Here is a 25,908-nt window from a genome sequence, read left to right as displayed (position 1 = left end):
TAAGACTTCGATTAGGTCACATATCCTCCACTCACCAACATCTGCTCCGTAAAGAAAACCTTCCGATTTGCACAACATGCAACGTTTTCATCGATATAAAATACATTTTGAGCTCAGGTTAATATTTCCTACCTAGTTCCATTATAAACGATTTTCTTAAAAATAAATCTATTATATCAATTTTAAAACTCAAACCATAGAAAATATATTAAAAAATAATAAATTTATAAAAGCATCAAATATTTATATATAAATTGTATCCATTTGTAAAATGTACAAATTAAATATATATTTTTTAGTTAGACGGTCAAGATTATTCCACATTTTCCTCTTCAGAATATATATGTATTTAAATTGCAATAAAAGTTGCAGGGGAAAATTGTTTGTATTGTTTTTTGTTTTTTTGCGGTGGGAATATATTTATTTTTAGGTTATGTTTGAAGTAGCCAGACGCTTGGGTTCAATCCATGCCTATGCCACCTACATTTTATTTCACGGGTATTGCCTCTTGCGGTAGTACCCGAGGTATGATGGTTAGTGCGTTGGACTATCATGCAAGGGGTCTTGGGTTCAATCCCTGCCTGTGCCACCTTAATTTAAAAAAAAATTATTTTCGCGGGTACTGCCTCTTGCGAGGAATTGACAAATCCTTCAAGAGTAATTTTTGTCATGAAAAAGTGCTGTCTCAAACTAGCCGTTCGGATTCGGCCTAAAATTGTAGGTCCCTTCCATTCCTGACACAACAGTACTCGCACACAGGAATGGTTGAGAGTTGTAAGTCCTTAGCCCCTTTTCCACAACGGACTGTTGCGCCACCCAATTTAATTTTCATTGCCTCTTGCGAGGAATCAACAAATACGCCAAGAGAAATTCTTGTTTTGAAAAGTGCTATCTTAAATAAGCCGATCGGATTCATTATATGAACTGTAATTCCCCTCATGAGCAAGTCACTAGGGCCTGGTTCTCGTCGGACTGATGAACCACCTAATTTATTTATATGGACAAATTTTGATTTGCACTTTGTTTGATAACTCCAAAATTATATGAGATAATACAATTATCTCCACAATGAAGCATTGAAAGCATCTATTCATTCACAAGTTATTTCAGTCGAAATTTATTTATTTTTTATTGAAATGCGGGTTGGAAAACATAATTTTCATATGGCATCTCCAATACTTTTCAAGTATTTTGGATCAAAAGGCAATTCATCCCCTTTCACCCCTTAATGTTATTTTTAATCCACTCCAGATTCAATCCAGGACGAAGAAATAACGCTCCCACCAAGGGTAAGTTTATACGGAATTGTTTGGTTCGAAAATATGTTTTAATCTGTTTGCCTTGTTTTCTCATTTTGTGATATTAACTTTTTAACTTTTGCGCCACACGAGATTGTTTGCAGTTCAAGCAACAATAAAAATTCTAAACTAATAAAAGTTCCAAACGATTAGAAATTGTTTTTTTTTTTCATGCAAATAAGCACTATTTTAGTGACCACCACTATTTCTTCGCATGCAAAACAATTGCCGGTTGTATGAAATTAAGTCAAGTCATTCAATATACACAACACATATGTATGTTACTACACATATTTATATTTTGTGCGAGCACATTTTTTGGAATTTCGATGAGTTAATAAATTAAATTTGCAACAAGAAAAAGAAATATCTTATGAGAAAAGTTGTTGATGAGTAACTCTTAAAACTATGAATAATAATTAATGTTTGACGAAGGAAGAGCCTTTCAATACGTAGGATGGAGAAATTTTATTTAAATTGATTTGTGTTTTTTTTTTCATTTATTCATTCTTACCAGTGGGCCAATGCAATTATTCAATACATTCGCCATACATGTGAAATGTGGTTGTAAAATAGGTGACGGTTGATTGGAATTGTTGCTGAAGGACCCAGCTATTTGCTTCAACTGCAAGGGGCTCATTGTAGGAGTATGATGATGAAATTTTGGTTGATGAAAAATTATGGAAGTCGATTGTGGTGATTGTGGGTATGGATGATGTAATATTGGCTGTTTTTGGAAGGTGTTTGCTAGGCTTTGAGAAATTTGCGGGGAAACAACATTTTCTGCTGAAATTGCAGCTTCATGAGTGGCTACAGGATCTGATAATTCGGTTGGTAAGCATTTAGTAAAATTATTCATTGAATATGAATTATGAAAAAAAAACTCTGAAGATTCGTTCGAATTCAAAGAAGGCGATTTAACAGACGACGATGTGGAATTGGATGAGTTATCGAAATCGTCACCACTCAGGTAGCTATGATCTTCCTCATCATCGTCATTTATAATCAACTCGTCGTTTGTACTCAAAGATATGTCACTACCATCACTACTTCCAGTTGCGTTGTAGCGATTATATTGAGGGCGAATCATTTCCATGTCACTATACGCAATAAAATTGTCTTCTGATTTACTAATGTTTTGGTTTCTCGTAAATGTTCCAAAATTAGAAGACAATCCATGGTAAGTTTGATAGTTTTGATCGGAATAACAATGGTTTTTCCGCAGACTTGGCAGGCTAAAATTATGACGTGTGTGTTGCATGAGCTGAGCTGTACTGAGAATAGAACGCGAAGCTAATCGCGGATTTGAACTGTTTTTTAAATTGTCTAGGCTTAAGCTTGCAGTCTTCATCCGATTCACAATATTTTTACATAGTACAGAAGCACCAGGTATATTGTGATGTTGATATTTATTTTCCCTAGTACTTCGTTTAATTAAACATTTTCTTTTGGCCTGGCTTCTATGTGTTCTTTCAATAGAGCTGTATGGAACGAAAATATCCGAAGCGCTGCGTGCAAATTGATTTGGCGATTCTTCGCAGATTCCTTGTGAAATACCCAAAAAAGTTTTAAACTGATATCCACCGTCGTCGTCACTATTTGAACGTAAATAATTTTTTTTTCTAATCCTCAATTTTTGCTTAGCTTGTTGAAAACAATCGCAACCAATCCTTGACCTGAATTTTTTCGCCAAGTTTTCCGATTTTATATTTTTTTCACGGCAATAGTGATCGAGAATATTTAATTGCAGTGGTTGGGATGATTTACTTTTATTTAAGTTTGTCCTTATATATTCTGGCTGTTGTTTTTTTTGGCAAACATTTATCTGAGGGGCAAAGCCCATTATACTATTACGTCTTTTTCTTGGTTGGTCTATTCCCGCGATCAATTGCTTTGCTGTTGACACAATCGGATTGGGCATTTTTGAAAACTGACTAGTCAGAGCACAACTGCTTGAATTTTTAGCAACCTGTGGAATGTTTTGAATCGACCCCGACGGAGATTGGAAGATCTGCTGCAAAGATTGCGAAAGGGTTCTCGTTTTACATCCCAATACAATTTTATTTGGAGGGAATGGAGTTCTAATCGGTGAAAATGTATTTTTTTGGTGTTGTGCGGTTGCATATGCTCCTATTAAAGATGTGGACGAAGATGATGATATTGGTCTCACTGTTTCATTAACTAGGATTGATCCTCCAGATTGTCCAACATTATCGTTGGGTACTTCAAAATGCTGTATCACATGTTTTTTCTTGTGAGAAAACATTACGTCGGAATTGTTTAGAAACATTTGTGTTGGTGAAAATTTTATATTTTATTTTCAAGTCATGAATGATAAATTTAATTTTAAATTCGATTCGTTTTTTTACGAGATTTAAATAATTGATAATGGAGTTTATTAAATTGAAGGGACATAGGACATAAGAAAAAACATGTAAATACAAAAATAAAAAAAAATACAAAACGAAAAACATTTAACATTTACAAGAAAAATTGTTAAAATAAGGAAAATTATAAAAAGCTTTACATTTTACTATAAAATATTTGTATTTAAAAAAAAAAGTAAAAACAAGGAATATAAATAAAGTGGTAACTCACCGATTGTATCACAGACGGAAGCATAGATGGGTTTGTTGCTGCCAAAGAAAGTTGTTCCTCGGATGCAATGCGCACTGGCAAAATATTTACGTTCTCTACCGTGGGCTTTTTAGCATCATACGCTTAAAACAATAAAAAATAAAACTTAGACCATTGCGAAATGTAGTCAAAAAATTGAAATATTTTTTTTTATAAAAAAAGAATGAATATTTCTAATGGAGATCTATAAAAAATAAAAATTTTAAACAAATGCATCTATACGTTTTAATATATAAAACAAACTTCCATTCGCTTCAATGGATTTATTTATTTGTATCAATTAATTTACCCAACATTTGAAATATTGTCATTATGAAGTTATTAAAGTAACGCATAGACAATTTAAGTAAAAATACAGCCATTTAAAAAATGATTTTGAGCAATTAAAATGAAATTAACTAGAAACTGAATACCTTAAGACAGAGACAGGACAACTTTATTTAAACGCAGTTTAAGAATAAAATAGGGTTCTGCACAATAATAATACTAGAATAACATTTTTCTTAGTTTAAAAAAAAAACTGATATTGAAGAACCTTACCGCCAAATACATATCTTCTATGGCCTGACAAAATAATAATAACCAAACATACAAAATAATTTTAATGCAAGACAAGAAACACACATACAAAAATAATTATCTTTAACATTGTTACTTATGCATATATATTATTTAGTTATTTATTTACTTATTATTTCGTTAATTTTCATTATTTGTTTTTATTTCTATTTATTTATATTTTTTATTAGATTGTATTGTTTGGTTGATTCAGCAAATTTGTTAATTATTTGCTTTACTATCCGTTTTGTTGATGTATTTATTAACTTATATAATGAACATCAGTCATCGTTTAGCTTTTGTTGCGATCACTTCGATCTACTTTCTCTCATAGTATACCATATAAATTAAATATATCTCTTTCTCTTTCCCTATACCCACGTGCTTTGTCATAATTTGACAAATTAACCATGCAACGTAAATTATTAAGTGCCCATTCTGGAACCCTCGTTGAAGGCGAAATTCTCTACGTTAGCTTTAGTAGTAAACAAATGTTCAAACTATTAAAAGTAACTCGGCGGCGAAATCTTTCCCATCGTAACCAAGTTAGAAGTAATCGTAAGTGAAATGAGCTCACAAGGCGTAAACTGGGTTTATAAATATGTAGACAATATGCTTCTTATTTTTAACCTTTACAATCAACATCAAAAGTCTTATTGGATTAAAGTACGCGTAAAAGACTATTCCACCAATTCTTGGAGATGCAAGATTTGTAAAAGATTAGGCCGACGTGTTTTTAATATTCAATATTCCAGCCCATTCATGCTCTGTTTTCCAGAAAATGTTTATGACTTGCCAAGGAAACTCTAAATCCAAAATAAATACACCAAATTCTACACTAGCTAATATTCAATTCAATAAAGCAATACAATAACCACATTAAATTTGTATCAACCAACAAGACCTATAAGTTTAGAAATTGTATCTGTATTAAATGAAACATGAAAAAAAGTCGTTAACTCTTCATCATAAAATGGACAATGTACTGCTCTTTTCTATGGCAATAAGCTAGGCCATGACCTTTTAGAATAAGATTAAGAAAAATTACGGTTTTCGGATGGTAAAACCCAAATTTTCTCTTCTATCTTTATAGTTGTATGCAGACAAAAATATGTCCTATCGATGGAAAGGATTTTATCCTGTTTAGGAACCCTTATCGGTTATAGCCTGAAGTCTTAATTTTATTACAAGAATTTTTCAAGCAGTTTAAAAATCTACATTTGGTATAATCGAACTGATAATGTTTAAGTTGTATGTGAAACAAAAATATTAAATCAATTTCTTTAAGATTATTTATTCAATTATTTTTAAATAATTAAGTCGCTTACCTATGTTATCATTAGTTTGCGCTGTTCCTTGATGTTGTTGCGGATGTGATTGCATTTGCTTTGGCATAATATCGCCAATGTTATGTTGCTGTTGCGAAGGATGAAACTGTTGCGACGGTAATCTTTGCCCACTTACGAAAGTTATGTACTCTTTGGAAGGTGTATTAGGGACACTGCTTCGTGATGGACCTCCAAATTGCTGTGGTGATTGATTGATATTTGTCATGTCAATGTGCAGTCCAGTTAATGATTGTTGCAAATATTGTTGTTGCAAACTACTTTGCTGAGCTTGATGCACATGTTGCTGCATTGTCATTTCTGTTCGTTGTTGTGTGGTGTCCTGCTGGGAATCTTGTTTTGTTTGTGTTTGTAAGATTTGAATTGGTTGAGTTGATTTTTGAAGATCGTGTTGCATTTTTTGCAATTGAATTTCTTTTTGTTGCTGTTCATGCTGTGTATACTCTTGTTTTGCACTATGTACTTGAGTTGGGGCCGTTTGAGAAACTTTCTGAGATGCTGGTGCCGAAACACTTTCATTAATTGTTAATTTAGGTTGTGCCTCTGAGACAATACTAACACGAAAACGAGACACCTTTCGTGTGTTTATTGGCTTTTCTGATATTTCACTGGATAATCCTGCGGGTGTTGATGTTTTTTGTGGAATCTCTTTAACCTGTATACAAACAAAAAATCGGTTGTGAAAAAATAATTGAAGCTATTAAGAAATTACAATCGAATGGAAAATTGGTGTGGTGCATTAAAATTAATGATTTGTTTCAATTAGATTGAAAAAGTGTAGGATGAGATAATATCCATGGACTTGTCTGCTAGACATAATACATTTAATATTAAATCTTTAAACATTTCCAATCTGTTAAACAAAAACACATTAGCACGTCACCATCAGATATCGACGAATGCTTGCGGATGATACTTTTTTATTTACAAATTAAAAAAATATAGGGAAGCAAATAACTAAAGTAACACGTTATAAATAATAAGTTTGTGGCCATGATTATTCTAAAACATGGAAGCTTGATTTTTATTTATTTTATAATAATGCAAAGTAAAAAAAAAAACAATAGCAATATCCGTGATTAATAGAAGTTATAAAAACGATTGAAACAAACGTTTTCACAAATTTGTGTTTACAATTATAAATGTTTAACTCACGTCTGTTGTTGCACATTGATTAACAACACCAACACTAGAATTGGTTAGCAATGCTAACTTTTTCTCAAGATCAGCAAGCGAACTGGAATTTATTCTAAAAAATAAAATGATTTAATCATATATTTTCTTTATTTAAAAAAGTTAAAGTTTTATTCTTACGTTCCAAATGGAATTGCTTCGGTTTTCTCCAGACTTCTTTGCTTAGATAGCTTAAACTGTTGGTCTGAATTCATTTCGTTTGGAGTTGGAACATTTGAACCGTCGTAACCGCCTTGTGCTAAATTTAGATCTACTTCTTTTCCTCCATCAGTTGAAGAGGGAATTTCATAGTCTGCTTCAATACCTTCAATAATATTCGTAGGAATATTAGAAAAATCAGAACCACTATTATCGACTGAAGTACGACGAGAATTGTAAACTGATGATCCCCGAGCTGATGATGATGTCACGCCTGTTGGAGTGCTAAAACCAACAGGCGATGATTGTTGTGGATAATATTGTTGTAAATATTGAACTTGCACATACTGTTGTGGTTGGATTGGTTGCTGGGGTTTTTGCCCATGTTGCTGTTGGTAGTGTTGCTGTTCTTCTTGTTGTTGCTGTTGTTCTTGTGGTTGTTTAAGTTGATATTGCTGATGATGTTGTTGCATTGGAAAATGCTGATATTGTTGCTGTGAGGATTGCTGTTGCACATTATTGTTTACTGCTTGCTGTTTTTCTTGTGTTTGTTGTGGTTGTTTTTGCAGATCTTGAACAATTGGTTGTTCTTGATTTTGTTGCACTTGGATTTCTAAGTCTGCATTCAGTTCTTGGCCAGGTCCCAGATTCAAATTTTCTTGCTTTATTCCTCTTTGAAGTTCGTTTTTAAGTTCCCATTCTTGTTCTTGATCTTTTCCTCGTTGTACTTCTTTTTCTTGTCCCTGATCTTGTAATTCATTTTCTTCTTGTTCTTGTTTTTCATTATGTTCTTGTTCATATTCCAATACTCGTTGATATTGTTCGTTATTTTGATCTAGCTCTTCTAATTTTGTTTGGTCTTGTTTTTGTCCTTGTCCTATAAGTTGCTGGTGTTCTTCTTTGTTTAAGCAGTCTACTGGCAGTTCTAATTCTTTTTCAATTTGTTGGTTTTCATGTCTTTTATTTTGTTGTTGTCCTAGTTGTTGTTGGTCACATTCTCGCTGCCATGTTATCACCTATTAAAACAGATGTAATTGTAATTGCTTATTTTGATTAAACAAGTTGTAAAAGAAATATATATACGTAGTCGTGCCATAAGCTCTGTTACAGGTATTAAATACGAATTATACAATATTTTCTATTCTTATTTTATTATATTTTGTTAGCTTTAATGAAATCATTTAAACGGTGTGGCCATCAAGCTATAGTGGCACGCTCTGTTTCTGCTAATATTTTTGACACTGCTTTCGTTGCCTCTATCTAAAGAGTTTAAAAATTCTTGTAAAAAATCTTAGAGGCACGTTCTCAAATTTAGACCAGAAAAAATAAACTTAGGGATTAAAATATTGACTTCCCAAGATCCAATTTTAAAACCTACTCTTTGACCCTACTGTAATTTTGTGTTGTCTTGGCTTTGTTTGTTTCACCAGAATCTTGTAGAATTCATCTATCTGCATTGAAAACGGTATTTGTTAAACAATTAACCAAACCCTCTATCACTTCTATATAACATAACTTGTCAACCGTTTTCACATTTGTTCAAAAAACTTGCGTTATTTGACGCTTTGAAGTGAGACTCTCAATCAAATCATTATTAAGGGTGGTGATGGTTAATTTTGACCCTTAGAATGATAGTTTTAGTTTTATATGATGATGTCGCATAAATTTTATCGTTTTCTTTGTTTTTAACTCCTTTAACGTTAAAAATCTTTTCATTGAAAAAAAAAATTATTTCATGTTCATTTCTCCCATGCAGTAAAAGACCTTTAACTCTTCCTTCGATAACTTTTTGCAGTCGAGTTGTTAAATTATGATCTGTAGATCAGAACACATTCCTTCCTAAGGAATTATTGCTATTCTATTGTGTTTAACGCCTCAGTTAATGGTAATAATAGCGAAACTGAAACCAAATTTACATTTATTCTTTGCTTACTAATGTAAATATTTAGAAAAATACGATAATCAATTTATATCAAATAAATGTTTTGGCCAACAAGGTCTTGAAGTTTTGTAACAGAATTTATATCACGACTACATACATCACTAGAAATCTTGTGTAAAGTTATGGAAAGTGGCATGAATTATGTTTTCCACTAAACAGAAGAAATTGTAAAGGTTCAAAACAAGTGATTCAAAAGCAAACTAGCGCTTTTATGACAAGAATTAATCTGGGAGGATTTTTCAATTCCTCTTGATAGTATCCGTGAAAAAAAGGACTCCAGCGGGACAATCCTACGTACTAACCATCATACCACAGTTTCTCAAAATCTTAGGATGAAATTTTCAAATTCTCACGGTAAATTCTAAAGATCCCTTTTAGTTTTTGTTAGCTATCAACTCTTAAAGATTTCTAATTATGATTAAAATTTAAAATTAAGAACCATTTACTTCTTTAAAAATCAATCCATGATATATTTTAAAAATTAAAATTTTTTTTTACTTATTAAAACTTTAAATATAAAGAAAAGAGTATTATTATTATTCAAATTTTAGTCAATTTGATAACCAAAAAGAAGATTTTGTTCGTATAAACCTGGTGTTATTTAAAAATATTGTAAAACGATGGTGGAATCTGCAAACCAGGTTTTTTTTTAGCAAACTATCTTATCTTTCCTATTTATATTAAAAATAAAATAAAAGTGTTGCGTTTATAATACCGCAGAATCCATAACCGACATGGATTATAATTTCGCAAGGGATACAAATAACGATTAGCTATGAAAAAACAAATAAATATCTTAGGTACAATTAGAAGTTTCAAAAATATAAACTACCTCTGCTTGATCCAATATCTTATGTGAAAGTTGAAGTGCGGTATTGTTGAATTGCTCTGCTATTGATTCCGATTCTAAAACCTGTTGTTGCTGCTTCAGTAGAACTGAATCTGGTGAAACTACAGAAGTTTGTAATGATACACCTCGACCACTAAATTGATTATCTTCAGGTGATGACATTTGTGTTTGGATTTGATGGTGCTGTTGAATTTGTTGAGTTTGAATTTGATTGTGTTGCAAAGAGGAATTAGACTTAATGGTAGCAACATGTGCATGTGTAATATTTTCCAGACCAATTTTCAACTGTTCCAATGTATTTGTCGTCGATGATTCTGTCCCAGCCGAGGACTTAGCTAAAACTATGGGCTGTGATGATTTTGGAGGATCGTAGGATTGACCTATATTTTGCGCTTGAATCGAAGGGGGATCAAACAATTTGACTTCGGTGTGTTGCGTATATGGTTGATATTCTGGCAGGTCACTCTGTTGAGTTTGAACCATTTCTGGTGCATAATTTTGCAATACCTGAAAGGAAGCTAAAGGATCTTGGTCTTGCTGTGTAATTGCAGTATCTAAAGGCTGGTGGAAAAAACCTTGTTGTTGTACTGGAATTTCAGTTTTCATTTGAATCTGAGCTTTATCTTGAAATTGTTGATGCGATGGATTCACAGTGAGTTGCAACTGTTGTGAAGCAAGGACATTAGTTGGATTTAGAGTTTGAGTTGTATTTAGGAAATTTGAAGGTTGTGAAATATTCTGTAGTTGTACAACTGGGGTAGAAGCAGCATGGTTTTGTATCTGAGCAGGCATTGCAGCCGTAGTGTGAGTTTCTGTTTCCTTCTGATTTGTCTCTTGTTCAGTGGGAATGATATCCGATTTATATGCTAATACTTCGATTGCATCAGATTGTAATGATGTCGCGATAACAGGATTAACTAAAAATCTTGAAATTTTTCGTCCTTTTGGGTACGTTGTCTGTTGTTCTTGCTGGTGGGAGTGAGGTTGAATGTTAGCAGCAGGAATATCTTTTATTCCTCCGCTTATTTCATTTGGTTCTTCAACCTTTTCACAAGATTGACATTGGTTAGTGCTGGTAGGCAATGCTTGATCTTGCAGTTCCTCGTCGAGAGTTAAGTCATTGTCTCCATTTGGGGTCGCATCATCAAGTGAACCAGCTTCAAGAATATCGACATCAGTGCTAATAGTACCACCTGACGAGATTTGCTGAAAATCTAGAACCAATTCGACTCCACCTCCACTATAACAGTTTCCCCCGCTGCTGACATCTCCTTCTGGCTCTGTTGACTGCATGTGGCCTTGTTCGATAGTGGAAGGTGAAGATGAAGATGTTAATGTATTATCCGGAGTATAATCAGACGAAAATGAAGTATACTCAGAAGCTGTGCTTGTTTTTCGTGAAGCAGGGCGTGATCCGATTACATTCTCACTATAATTTACCTCTGACGTTCCTTCTCCTCTGGATAAGGATATTTGGGGTGGTGGTGACGAGCCAAAATCTATTACTATACCAGACTCGCCTTGAACCAGGTCACCAACAGTTATAAAAGCATCGTCGTCACGTGCACGTGTAGATGATGCTGAATCTCCTCGAACAGTAGGTGTCGTAGTTGTTTTAGCATAAGAAGGTCCATGTTGTTCCGATTGGGAACACAAAGTTTCAGATGGTTTTATAGTCAAGTCAATTTCAGCCGCAGGCCCTGCTTCTGTATATTGACGTAATTGCTGATGTGCATCAGACTGTTGATAGTGACCACTCTGTTGTTTGTCAATTGCAGCTAAAATATTTAATCGTTGGTGGCTGGACATAAGGTTTCCAAAGGACGATGATAGTGCTGGCTCCATAGAATTTATAGGCGAGTCAAACATTTTGCACAAATCAGAAGAAGTTTCATCACGCTTTTGTTTTTGGTTTGATTTATATCCAAAAGCAAGAGAAAATAAGACCTTTGTTATATATAGAGTTCAACAAAGCAAAAACAAAACATTAAGGAATATTACATAGATTTAAGCTAAGTCAATGAAATACATGAAACGAAACACGAAACCCAAAACGAAACCATAAAATTAAGTAATAAAAAAATGCTTATGAGCAAAAAATCGGATGTCACAAACATCAAATTTAAATAAATGATAAAAAATACAGAGCGTGCGAATTTGAAAGCTATGAGCTTAAAACTAAAAGAAAACTGAAACTTTTCATCTTACTTCCAACCACCATTTACTTTTAAGCTTACTATATTCCTCCCCACGTCTATTGCCATGTTTTATAAGATACAATGAAACGTTTCGTTCCAAAAGGCAATTTCTTAACATGTCATCCTAAAATATTTATATCATGTTTCGTAGCCCTTTTGAAAAAAAGTTTAACTTAGGTCTTACATTTGAGCCCCGAAAACGTATCAAAGTTTTCTTACTAACAATTTTACCGTTTAACGGAATCAATATAAAATATGTATTTTCTTATTTCACGACCGAGAATCAGAGGATTATTATCCACGATGATTGAAGTTATACAAACTCAAAATAAAAAAGGTGGAGGTTAATACGATTTCGGTCATTTTGTTGCGGAAAAGTAGAAATTAAATGCTAATCATGAACCTTCTTCTTCATTCAATTAAAAATAATATTCCAATCAATGGCGAGAGATTAAATAAAAGTGGGGATCAATAATGTCGATATCGTTCGCATATCCTTTCAATATTACGTATATACATAATGTTTTTAGGAAAAAAATAAAAAAGAAAACTTTGATTATTTAAATATATGACATAACTTTCAGCGCCTCATGCTGCTATATGAAAAATAAACTTATCGATATCTTTACTTGTTCTTGATCTTGATTCAAATTTTCAAATCGAAATATAAGATGACAACAAATAAATCTAAATGAGAAATTTAAAAGAAAACGAAAAGAAGATTGGTAAAAAAAAATATTTTGATACTTTCATATAAGATGTGCCTATATCCCTTTCGGCAAAGACGATAGTGTTAATACAAAATGTGAAATACAAATAAAAAAAAAGAAACACACACTCTTACAAACAAACAACTTTTTACAACTCGTAGGCAAAAATAGAAAAAGCAAATCAATATATTTATTTAACCTTCAAATAATACAATAAGCTCTATAAGACAATAATCGTGCTCATCAACCAAGAAAACGTTTACTTGAGTTAAGATAATTTTTAACAATATTTATAATCGTCTTACAATTTTTTTTTATAAAAAAAAATAGAAAAACTAACAAAGAAAACAAGAATAGTATATTATTTCCTTTAAAGGAATAAATATATGTTTTGACTTACTGAACGATGCCTTTGATGTGTTCTAAATATGGATCGCTGGCGTGTCAGGGACGCATGTCGTACCTAAATAATATACACATATAGTTATGGTTGTTTGCAAGAAAAGAAATAAAATAGATAAAATTAATTTTGTATTGAACTTAGTTTTATTAATCACTAAATGAAAAATATTTTTCTAACTCAAGAAAACTCATGTGATCATATCCAATTCGGTGTTGTGCTTCGATACTTTAAAGCTAATACTAAAAAAATATAACTTCAAGAGATAAGAAAAGAAAGGAAGAGTTTCCTGTATCCACAGCTTCTCTGCTTAAAATCAGTCTCGATAAACATTAGGATTCTGCTTTTGATACTTTATCAGTAAATCGTAATGAAATATGCAAGCAAAATATGAAGCAATGCGTATGGAATTCTTTAGAGTTAAAACGATTTTAATCTTCAAAGCGTTTTAAATAAATCTGTTTTGACAAGGAGTGCGAGATAATAAAAAGAGAACAAGATACATCCACTAACTTTATGGGCTTCACACCAGCTAAACTTAATAAGCTACCACGATCAGATGGAAAATATTCTTTAAAATATGACTTTAATTTCATGGGAGAGACCTATGATATATAACCTAGTTTCTCGTTTAAGTTCACAATTTTTGTATACAAATATACAGACAATACCCCCAACTTAATGGACTAGGTCTTTCGCAAAATTTTTAAATTTGAAATTCGATGATCATCTTTTCACAGCACTGAGCTTCTGAGAATCGTAGTGGTACATTTATATAATTGAAAATGCAATCATTGAATTTATAAATGGAAATACATCCACTGAAGATTGCGTTAAAGTCTTTCTTTTCAATTTGATTAAAATCTTCATCGCAACAAAAATATCTGAGACTTCTGGTGGTTTTTAATGGTCTGAGAAATATTAAGTTAATATATATTGTTCTTTACAAATAATTGTTTCCTACAACCTACCTTCTTTTAAGACGTCTTTAGAGAAATAAAGTTTACACATGTATTTGTTAGATTAAAAGTTATTAAATTTGATGTCAGTGAATGACTTGATTATAAGTGCTATTTGTTATGCCTTTTACTGTAGTAGTTTGCCATAGCAACAACAAAACATTTTTTTCAGTCTTGTATATAATAAATGTTTATCCGGAGGTTTGTTATGATCAGACATACACCTAATTCAGATTCCAATAGGTCAAGATTTTTGTAACATTTTGATCATATTGATCACTGGAAAATGAATCATTAGAAATAATTAAAGAGATGCAACATAACTGGAAATAAAATTGTGTTTTGTATGTGTTTTTGATGGGAATCAGACGAATATTCATTTTCAAGAGTGCCATTATTTCTCGTTTTTCGATGTGGACTAAAATCGTTAAATTTAAAAGATCGTTTTCTTAAAATTATCTTTTTTCATACTCTCAGTGGCGTGCGGCGGCGTCCTACTGCCTCTAAATGTTTGTGAACTTAATGCTTTGCAATTCAGCTACGTAGAAGTTATTAATCATATCTTTACTGCTACTTGATAACTGGATCTTTCTAACCACCATCATTTAATATTTGAACAATTTACAAAATTAAAATAATAAAGAACTATAACATTACTATAACACTATAACATTTTATGTTTTAAGATTTATTCAAATACTACATTTTTCTGGTTCTCCAATGTTCTTTGTGTGTTTTTCAAACCTGCCACCGATCGGAGTAAGAAATTTAAATTTTATGGTTGAGGGTTTATATTTCTTTGAGAATAAAGACTTTTTATCTAGCTTAAACCTTGAAATCATTTTGAGTAGCACTTGCGAATGCCATTCATTTTTTGTATACAGAGCACAAACGTTTTTAAATTTTATACGTACTTTTTCAATATTTCGACGGAAGGTGGTAGGCACTGGAATTTGTGTAGGGTTCTGTTTTACTTGACGTACAATATCGTTAATCATTTCAACAAAGACGGTGCTCTGACTTTGAGCCAACAGATCTTGTGATATCTATAGACAAAAGAAGGTTAAAATTCGTATTTTATACACATTTTTTTAAAATATCATACCAAATTGTTAGCGACATCAATTGGGTTAACATCGCTGATATCAAACTTAAAAGTGATGGTTTTTGGTTTGTTCTCCATATGACAATCCACTACTGTACCATTTTCTATATTAGTCACACTCAATTTGGGAATTCTTTCTGCACCACGATTAGTACGTTTTGTTTTGCTTGTTCTAGGCTTTTGTTGGGAAACAAAGTTATTAGGTAATGTTGGTGAAGAAGCTGGAGTTCTGTGCTGTTTTTGTATTTGTGACTGCTTTATTAGATGATGTGTGGCATTTTCTGATTCTTGCTGCTGAACATTCTGGGGAATTGCTTGAGTAGTTTGACGATTAACTTGTGGCTGGTGAATATTGCTTTGAAAATCATTATGAAGAACTTCCTTTTGTTGATAAATTGTTGGGTCAGCTTGTTCTTTTGGATGCAATGAAGGCACTACAGATTGCAGAGCATGCTGTGAATTATTTGGTTGTTGGACGTGTTGCTCGAGTTCAGATGATCCTTGATCAATCAGTTGTTGTACGCTTTCATTAGGTTGTTGCTGCTGTTTTGGATGTAATTGTTGCTGCTGTTGGTTTTTATTATTTTGCGTAGATTGTTGTTGGGCATCACATATGGTAGCTTGGTTAGAGTAATTAGCTTGTTCACAAACATTCGAAGTTTGTGCTATTTGCTGTTGGTTTAAGTTGGGATGTTGAATTTGCTGCTGTTGTTGAGGTGGTGTCGATACGTTTTGCGGAGCTTGTTGTGCAGCAACAGATGTACAGTCTTGACCATATACTAACTGATGTTGCTGATACGTATTTTGTGCTGATGTAAGGTGTTTTTTATCATCCTGTATCTGTGTTAGTTGGTATAAATGTTGTTGATGTTGTTCTTCCAACTTAAGCTGTTGTTGCTGTTCGTCTTGCGATTGTTGCAGAATAACTAATTTTTGTTGTTGAAGCTGTTGTTGCTTATCCAGTGGTTGTTGTGTCTCTTGTCGTTGCTCCTGCTGTGGTTGATGAAATATGTTTTGTTGATGCTGCGCTTGTTGTTGGTGTTGCATTTGTAGATGTTGTTGTTGTTGTATTAATAGTAGTTGTTGTTGGTGAAGATGTGTTGAAAACTGCTGGGTTAGATTTTGTTGTTCTTGAACTTGGTGCTGCTGCTTTTGAAATTGTTGCTGTTGAAATTGTTGTTGGTTCAGCTGGTATTGATGCTGTTTTTGATGTTGTTGCTGTTGTTGTTGTTGTTGTTGCTGCTGCTGCTGTTGTTGCTGAAGTTGCTGTTGTTGTTGCTGCTGTTGTAGCTGTTGTTGCTGTAGCTGTTGTTGTTGTAGTTGTTGTTGCTGCTGCTGCTGTTGTTGTTGTTGTTGAAGCGGTTGTTGTTGTTGTTGTTGAAGCGGTTGTTGTTGTTGTTGAAGCGGTTGTTGTTGTTGCTGCTTTTGTTGCTGTTGTAGTTGTTGTTGTTGCTGCTGTTGTTTTAGTTGTTGTTGCTGCTGTTGTAGTTGTTGTTGTTGCTGCTGCTGTTGTAGTTGTTGTTGTTGCTGCTGTTGTAGTTGCTGCGGTTGTACTTGTTGTTGCGGTTGAATTTGTTGTGCATGTTGCTGTTTTTCGTGATGCTGCATTGGGTTTGACTGTTGTTGTTGGTGCTGAAGTTGTTGTTGTTGTATTTGTTGGTGATGTTGTGATTGTTGATGAGGCTGTTGTTGATATTGTTGTTGTTGTTGGAAAAGATGCTGTTGTGTGAGTTGATGTTGTTGGTTTTGTCCTGGTTGTTGTTGGTATTGATGTTGTTGTGACTGTTGCAGTTGTAGTAGTTGTTGTTGCGGTTGTTGAAGATGTTGATTTTGCTGTTGAATATAGATTTGGGTTTGTTGTTGCTCTGCATATTGGTTAGGTTGTGGTTGTAGATGCTGCTGTGCTACTTGTTGTTGGGTCTCATGTTGCTGGTGTGAATGGTGAAATTGCTGTTGCATTTGGTTTTTTTGTTCCTGATATTGTTGTTGTGATTGTTGGTGTAATGATTGTGTTTGTTGTTGTTGTGGTTGTGTTTGGTGTTGTGTTTGTAGCTGTTGTGTTTGCTGTTGTTGTGTTTGCTGTTGTGGTGTTTGTTGTTGTTGTGCTTGTTGCTGATGTGTTTGTTGTTGAAGTAGTTGTTGGTGATGTTGTTGTTGTGTTTGTTGTTGAAGATGATGTATTTGTATTTGTTGTGCTTGTTGTTGTTGATGATGAATTTGTATTTGTTGCGTTAATTGTTGTTGTTGGTGTTGTGTTAATGGTTGCTGTTGATGTGATACTAATTGTGGTATTTGTATTAACTGTTGTGGTTGTTGTTGCTGTGTTATTTGTTGTGCATGCTGTTGGGATTGTTGTTGTGTTTGATGGTGTTGGATTATATGTTGCTGTTTCTCTTGTTGAAATTCTTGTTGCTCATTTTCTCGTTGCATCAATAGCAGTTTTTGCTTTTCTTCTGGATGCTCTGGTTGTTCATGTTGTATTTGTTGTTGATGTCCCTGTTGAAGTTGCTGTATTTGTTCCTGTTGTGATGGTTGTTGTTGTTCATGTTGTGATTTTTGTTTTTGTAGTTGCTCTTGTTGTTCCTGTTGTGATTGTTGATGTTTCATTTCCAAATACTGGCTTTGTTCGGATTCCTGGTGTTGACGAATGCTTGCTAGGTTCTGCATATGAGGTTGATTCTGTCCATCAGAAATTATTGTTTTTTGATTTTTATCATGTTCGATGGCATTTACCGTATCTGTTTTATCAAAAATCTTGCCTACAGGAGGTAGGCCATACTGTTCCTTGGTAATTAAGGAACCAACTTCATCTGCTATACGCTGCCCAGCAACAGTATCACAATTGCCTTCTTGTTGTTCTTCGCAATCTACAACAATTGTTGGTGCATTTGCCGCCCCTCCATAGCCATCATCTTCATCGTACTCGTCTTCTTCTTCTATATGCATGACTTCATTGTTTCCCCATTGTTTCTCATACATTTCCCTCTGGGCAATAAGTGCCAATTTTTCAAGTCTTGATTTCTCGTTTTGCAGCTGCAATTGAGTTTGCCTCTGCTTGCGTTCCTTTTGCAAAGAGACAATCTGAACTTTCAGCATTTTTACTACAGCCCGAGAGTCTTCCTCACTCAATATACCAGCCTTACACATATCCATACAAACAGCTTCGCAATCATCATTTTTTATATCAAATTCAAATTGAATTGCTTCGTTTTCTTTGTGTTTAAAGGATCTCTTTTTTGGATCTATTAACCTCAACCGAAATTCAATATCATTCCTATCTGGATTATTAAGAAAAACTTCCGTTGTTGTTGGCTCCAATCGAATTCCAATATCTTCACCGAAAAATTCTGAATTTAATAGATCTTTGCAGCTCGGCCGATCTTCTTTCTTTAATTGAATGCATCTTTCGATAATGTCACGAACCTTTGGGTTCTCAACTTTGTCAAAACTAGCCGGTTTTATTCCGGATATAACTTTTTTATAAATCTGAGCTGGCCCTGAACATTCATTGTATGGGTATTCGGATATTGCCATTTCCAACATGCACATACCAAACGCATAAACATCTACAGCCTCGTCATAATGTTCTTCGTACATCTCGGGTGCCATAAATTCCGGTGTACCAATCACGGACTTAGCAAAACTACGATTTTTTAAGGTGGCCAAACCTAAATCTCCGATTTTTACACTACCAGTTGTACCAGTTATAAATATATTATCACATTTTAAATCACGATGTATTATAGACGGTGTGCGAGAGTGTAGGAAATGTAAGCCTTTCAAAATTTGACGGCACCATGATTTTAAAACTTTTGGATTTATTTTCTTAAATCGTCGCAAATATCTATTGGATTAGAAAATTAAGAAATAAGTACACAAATTTAAACATTTATTAAAATGAGAATAATAAAGATTTTTGAGGAATCAAAATATGTTTGTTTATAGCACACTATCAAGAAAGGAACTTTGTAAATCATTGTATTATTACATAAAAACAATTTCTATAGAATTATTTAGTTTTCCAGAGTTCAGTTTAAATCAAATACTTACGCTTTTAGTGTTCCTGAAAGCATCAATTCAGTGACTAGAACTATATTTTTTCTTTTTCCTACATTTGCCTCCCAGTAATTGTAAAACCGAACAATATTCGGATGTTGTAGTTTTTTAAGCATTTCAGCTTCTTCACGAAAACGATTACGTTCAGCCTTATTTACTTTTTTATCCTGTAATTATAATTTAAAAAAACATGTGATACACTTTTTGTATATATTATATATATATATAAATATTTTTTATATTTTATATATATAAATATATATTATACAATATATGTACAAATATATATTATATTGCATACATATTGAAACATATTATATTTATTTTATATACGGTTGCGGTAAAAAAATAACAGTGATTTATTTTCGTGTGGGTGGATATTTGAGTGGCATCTCATCGTCAACGTATGGTAGCATCTGGTTTTCTTCTTCTTTTGTACATATGGGCGCTAATCTTTGATAATTTTTAGTCAAAACAATAGTAAGAAAAACAGCTACAGATTATGAGACTGCATTTATAGAAAAGACTAGCAATGGTTTTCGAGATAAGAACATTGACCTTATGGAATGGCCTGCTCAATCTCCTGATTTAATCCCATAAATACATATGTGCTTTTATCGAAAAAACGGTTTGGGTACATAATATAAAAATAAACAACAGATAAACCACAAGAAACGTGTTTTATTTAAAATTGGATATGATTTAAAAAATCACTGCTATTTTTTGACCGCAGGTATGTATATTATGTCAAGTATTATTTATATATATATTATTTGTATTTATTCCTAAAAACTTACTAATAATTCACACCAAGCTACTGCAACTCCAGTTTGCGTATCTAAACCACGAAACACAGTCTTAAATGAACCCCTTCCAACTTCTTTGTCGTATTTGAAAAATCGACCACACGGTGACATTCCAATTGGTTCGTCGTCCTCATCGTCTAAGGGCTTGCTTTGTTTTTTCAGTCGATCTTCGGGAATTCTATCCGGATCTTCGAATGAAAGACTGTCAGACTCTCCCACCTTATGAAACTGCTCCTCCAAGTGTTCAGCTTCACGTGATAATATTTCAATATTGTCATCGTAGTCCCTTGGAAATTCTGTCTCAATATCAGCTGAGTCTAAGAAAAAATTTCCACCTTTCGAGAATTGCGAAAAATTGTTATCGACTGACTTTCGTACAAAACGATTGTTTGGACGAAATATTTCTACGGCCGTTGACGTTGCCGCTGAAGATGTTGTAACAGCTAAGCTTGAAGAAGGAGGCTTCAACATTGGCATAGGAACGAGGGAAGTTTTATCACTAAATGCGTCATCACTGCTAGCAGTGGTGGGTATGTTGGTATTACCACCACCAATGTTACCATCTTTTACTTCATCACTGACATCTTTACAACAACTAGTTCTAGATGGAAAGACTTTTAAAACGGTATCCGATTTAACATTGTTTTTTTTTGTTGGTGTGGTTTCAGTTGATGTTCGAGCTGTAATTAATGTTAGATCTTGGGTTACGGCTGTATCTGAAATAGTTTTTGGCACATTTGTTGATAAAACTTTAGGTGGCAATAGTGTGACGGCACATTTTGAATCATCACATCTACTGACAGTATTATCATCTTCACTTCGTTTTAGGTCCCCTCCCCCTATAGATAAGGCGCAGTTTTTTTCTTTGGCTTTTTTATCTTGAAACATATCCTGATTTTTTTTTGGTGCAAATTTACCAGAGACGTGTTTTACATCAATTTTACGTGACGAAGAACCACATTCGTTTGATGAAAACTGTTCTGAAAGAGTCCTACGACTGCTTACAGATTTTTTTTCTTCGGAAAGCCTAAGATTTGATGCATTTGTTGATGAGGAATTTGGATTGCTATTACCACCACTAGATTCTAAAGTTGTGGACCTCACCTTGGAACGTAAGTCAATGGTACTTTTCACTGTGTTGCCTCCCCCCCCACAACTAATGCTGCCTCTTGAAGGCACAGAATTCTGTCTTTGAACTAATTTAACTGGAGAGGTTTTATTGCTTTTGCTATGATGTACTTGATGGTGTAGCTGTTGTTGGGTATAAATATAGTTGTTGTAATTATTATTAAGATTGAATTCCCTAACCCCATTCAATATTGGTTGATTGTTTATTTCACTTTCAGTTCTTAAAACAGAATTCAAATTATTGGATGATTCTTCAGCGGCCTCACTACCAATCGATATTGTGGTACCTACACTACTAATTGAAGCAGTTGTGCTAGCAACACTATTACTTAGATTATCGTTGGTATTAGCAATTGATCGGGTCGCCGAAGAGAATTCCAATAAAACTCGGCTCAACAAATTCCCCGTTATGGCGGCTGTTGGCTTATGGCTTGTTGAATTTTTTAACGAGCTGACTGTAGCAAATGCTACTGAAAGAATACCACTTGTCGATGGTAGCAAAGATGAATTGCTTTTTTGTTTTTCAAAGTATACAAAATTATTTATGTGCTCTGAATGATGGTGTTGTGAACTTTGTTGTTGATGTTGATCCGAAGTGCGTTCGGTGTCTTCTACTGATGATGATTGTCCAACTTGAAAGTTTGGCTGCTGTGGGTTTGTTATTGATGAAGAAATAGATGATGCCGGATGGCATTGATTTGATCCAAAACTCACTGTACTATTTTTCCTTTGCCGTAGCAACCCCTTGGAATTAAATTGAAATTTGATGCTATTGTTGTTATTGGAACAAAGCCCGCTTGTTTTAGATCAATGATATCCAAATTGCCAAAGAAAGAAAAGACAAAACGAGAACAGTTAAAAATAAATGTATTAATTTTAATAGCTTTTTCAAAAACTATATACTGTAAGGGAAAGGTATATTAAGTAATATATTGTGTCCACAATGCAATGAAAAAAGATTGGCTAATGAATTCGTCTAATTTAAATGAATATAGATACATAAATTTATATACAAAATAAACATAGACATATATTTATTCAAAGATAAATGTTTGCATGCATATGTAAAAAACAAAATTAAAAACAGTCAATTTGTTGTTGCAGAAAAAGCATATCCAGCCTTTTAAACTGCTGCTTCAAATTTTTGTAATGGTATCTTTTTATATAAATTGTGTGCTCTGGATAATCACTTAGAGCAAAACTAGTAGTTGTAGGCAGCTTACAATATCACTCGAGTAATAGTGTTGTTTGCCTTTCACAAAAACACTACTTGATAGTAGGCATTTAAGGGTAGTAAAAGAGTAGAGATTGGAGGTTGTGAGTTATAATTGAAAATTAAAATTCGAAACATGGTAGAAATGTTTATCATTTTTATTTTAGCTGAAATGTTATTGAAATTTGATCAATTGAAACAATGAAGAATTAGTTAAATGTTTTGATTTTGATTGACATGACACAAATGACAAGTAAGTTTATAAAATAAATATAGACTATTACATATATCCATATAGAATAAACAGCTACGAGCAAAAATTGAGAAATAATATTTCGAAGAATAAAGATGATCTGTGAAAAACACTACGATTTGATTTTTTCATTAAATTTTTGTATGTGAATTTTTTTGTTAGCATAGAAATATTTTGCTCAAGAAAATAAAATTGATCTTTGAACCAATAGCTCAGGAAAAATTTGAGCAAAGTTAAACTTTAGGAAGCAGATAATTAAATATGTTTAAATAAAAATATAACTTTTGTTACGTTAAGTCAATTCTTTTGATTCAACAAAAATTGTATATTTAAATAAGTTTCGTTTCCAATTATCCGCTCTTTCAAGTTTAATCATTCTCAAAATCTAGCTAATCTGTTAATTCAAACAGCAATTCCAGATAGACAATATTACTTTGACTTAACAGTTAAGCTAACAAGAAACTCGCATTCAAAATATTAATGTAAATGACGCATTTTTCGCAGAAATATCATTTTGAATTATTTGCTCGTAACTCTATATGCTTGGATGCATATACCAAATACGAATTCATAACAAAAATAAAAAAAATATAGTAAACATTAAAAAGAAAATGCATATTTGGTAAATCTGCTTAAACATCTCTAAATAGTTGTCAAAGTAAAATTTGTCATTCATTTGACATACATAATGCTTGTATGTTGAATTTTGTATCCAAGTACATTTGTTGAAGGTTTTCTCTTAATTTTGAATGAATACATAAAACTAAAATATTTTTTTTGAATACAATTTCTCATAGTCCATAAGTATTCACATTTAAATAACAAATAAAATTATATTATTATTGCAATATAAACTAATAATTAAATTAAATGCTTTTTTGCAGAATTTTAAAATTTAATTGCTTTCAAATTTAAAAGAGTTCATACAATTCTAATGCTCTCGGAGTCTAGTGTCTAGAAAAACATCAATCCTTATAGGCCTGGTGCTGAGGACTTTTTTTTTTGTAAAAAATGACATTTTCTATAAAGCTGTCCTTTACGTTTCTTTTTATTTTTGCCAGCTAATGAAAAAAAAAAGAAAATTGTATGGGCCTGTACTATCATTTCTATAGTGTATTCAGTTCTGAGAAATACCCTATACTGTGCCTATTGATGGGTGTTTTTAGGGGACATTATCGGAATCCCGCTTTTTATAATTTGCAATCAAAACTAGTTGCTTAATTTTAAAAAATCGCGCGATTTAAAACAAAAATTGAGCGGGATTTTATAAACCAGGATTATAAAAAAGGGGATTTTAAGAAACGTAAATATAAAAACCGGGATATCGAACCCAACCCGTTTTTTAGATTCATAAAACTTTAAAATCTAAAGATTTTATTAAATTGACATGAAATTTACTTTATGCGTTATAGCATAATAATTAATAACATCCACGGCTGGAAATTATTTTTTTCAACATTTGTGGCCAAAACTAGCAACTTTACACACGCCCACAAAAAATAGTCAAGCGGCGTTTAATCGCACAATCTTGAAGGCAAATTAACGGGTCCGTAAATTGAAATTGGTTACTCAGTATATGAACGCAAAAGCCTGTAATCATGGCTTTTTAGCGGTTTCCATTGACTGTAACGTTCTGTACAGTATAATAACTTTTCTTAAGGATCAATTGTTTCACCAAAACAATATTCTCTTATGAAAAAAATAAAAAAAAATAACTAGAATTTTTAAAATAAATTTGGACAATTTAAAAACGTTTTTGGAGTAATCATTGTATTTATGTTCAAATTCTGAACCAAACTAAAAACAAACCACTTGACAGTTGACAAAAGAAGCAACCTTTATAAAATGCCGCTGGCTGAAAAGTAAACAATTAAATTATATTGCTGAAATCGTTTTGACATTTTTAACTAAAAAAACCAATAACTAAAATTAAAAAAAAAGGAACCAAGTTCTGCAGTATATATAGTTCTGCTATCTGGGTAATAAGTCTGTCGTACAACGTAATAAGATCTAAGAATATGGCAAGTTTTAAATTTATGAAGGCATTTTCATATAAGTTTATACATAGCAATGTGTAATATTTGTTTGCTTTGCGTTTATTGAGGAGGTCAGGTATGTTTCAGGTATTCAGAAAAGATTGCAATGTATAATTTAAGTTTAATTGCTATGCAAACAAATTAAAAACGTTGAAAACTTGGCTAAGGTTTTCATACTCATTTAATTAAGACAAAAGAAAGAAGATGTAGGTGTACATTGGTTTTGGATTCTCGAGCATTGCAACGACGGAGAAAGTCCTAGTATGGTAAAGCATTCCACTTTCACTTAGTAAATTAAATTTAAAAAAAAAAAGTACTTCATGGTAAGACGAAGGTTAAACTCAAAAGTAAACTAATGAGCATAAATAGAAATGCAAGTGATATGATGAAACTATTTAATAATTAAGCTTTATACGAAAGATATTACAAAAGGATTGCTATGCTTTCGAAGATTTTATCATTTACTAAAGCAAGTCTTGCTTCTTCGCTCATTTTACGCAAATGGGTCGTCATAAAAAAGTTTTATTGTGGCCTGTTAAGCTAGGCAACCTTTTTTCTTTTAAAGTTGTATCCATAACTAAATGGATACAAAATTCTGATGGTTTGCTGTTTACAAACGAATTCAAGATTTGTACACATAAAACCTATAGTGACAATGATCAATGCCTTCATATGAGCAAAGATGCCACTTATTAGGTACCCACACTATAAAAACGAGAAGTAAACAATAGCTTATTATGTTGGCAAGAGGCGCCTTGAGCTCACATAAAAATTGTTTTGTCCTACTTGCTCCTATTCAATTATCACTTCTTTGAACATATTGAGAGAAAGAAAATGTTCTTATTTCTCAAGTTCTTATATAAATTAATGCAAAACAATTTCAAGATTTTGTATACTATTCAATTTGGCATGTGGAGGCCTGCATTTAAGTAAATAATTTATTTTAAGAAAGTGTCGATTATAGTCATAGTTTAAAAACTAATATAAAATCTCATTGAGAGTAATTATTTTATCATTTTCTTATAATAAGTATTATTTTGTTTTAATACACAACTAAAAAATAAATAATACATTTAATTTG

General features: G+C 32.6%; 1 protein-coding gene across 9 annotated transcripts in view; it reads right to left on the bottom strand.

Annotated features, from left to right (window-relative positions):
• The window catches only part of LOC129953329 (uncharacterized), a 52,688-nt gene that overhangs the window by 11,800 nt on the left and 14,980 nt on the right, over positions 1-25,908 (bottom strand). For 5 of the 9 annotated variants that reach the window (XM_056066425.1, XM_056066424.1, XM_056066430.1 and 2 more), the window contains 11 exons: positions 20,189-22,121; positions 19,386-19,558; positions 15,336-19,179; positions 15,145-15,276; positions 13,272-13,334; positions 9,946-11,910; positions 7,154-8,187; positions 6,995-7,088; positions 5,822-6,494; positions 3,897-4,018; positions 1,813-3,549 (listed from right to left, as the gene is read on the bottom strand). In XM_056066425.1, the coding sequence (XP_055922400.1) occupies positions 1,813-3,549; positions 3,897-4,018; positions 5,822-6,494; positions 6,995-7,088; positions 7,154-8,187; positions 9,946-11,910; positions 13,272-13,334; positions 15,145-15,276; positions 15,336-19,179; positions 19,386-19,558; positions 20,189-22,121 (11,770 nt within the window). The remainder of the gene's footprint in view (positions 1-1,812; positions 3,550-3,896; positions 4,019-5,821; positions 6,495-6,994; positions 7,089-7,153; positions 8,188-9,945; positions 11,911-13,271; positions 13,335-15,144; positions 15,277-15,335; positions 19,180-19,385; positions 19,559-20,188; positions 22,122-25,908) is intronic. The other 4 variants (XM_056066427.1, XM_056066428.1, XM_056066432.1 and 1 more) reach the window with 4 other exon arrangements.

This window comes from Eupeodes corollae, chromosome X (assembly GCF_945859685.1).
Source record: "Eupeodes corollae chromosome X, idEupCoro1.1, whole genome shotgun sequence".
In the NCBI taxonomy this organism is placed as follows: domain Eukaryota; kingdom Metazoa; phylum Arthropoda; class Insecta; order Diptera; family Syrphidae; genus Eupeodes; species Eupeodes corollae.
Note: the sequence above shows the minus strand (reverse complement) of the source record. Positions and strands in the feature narration are given on the sequence as shown.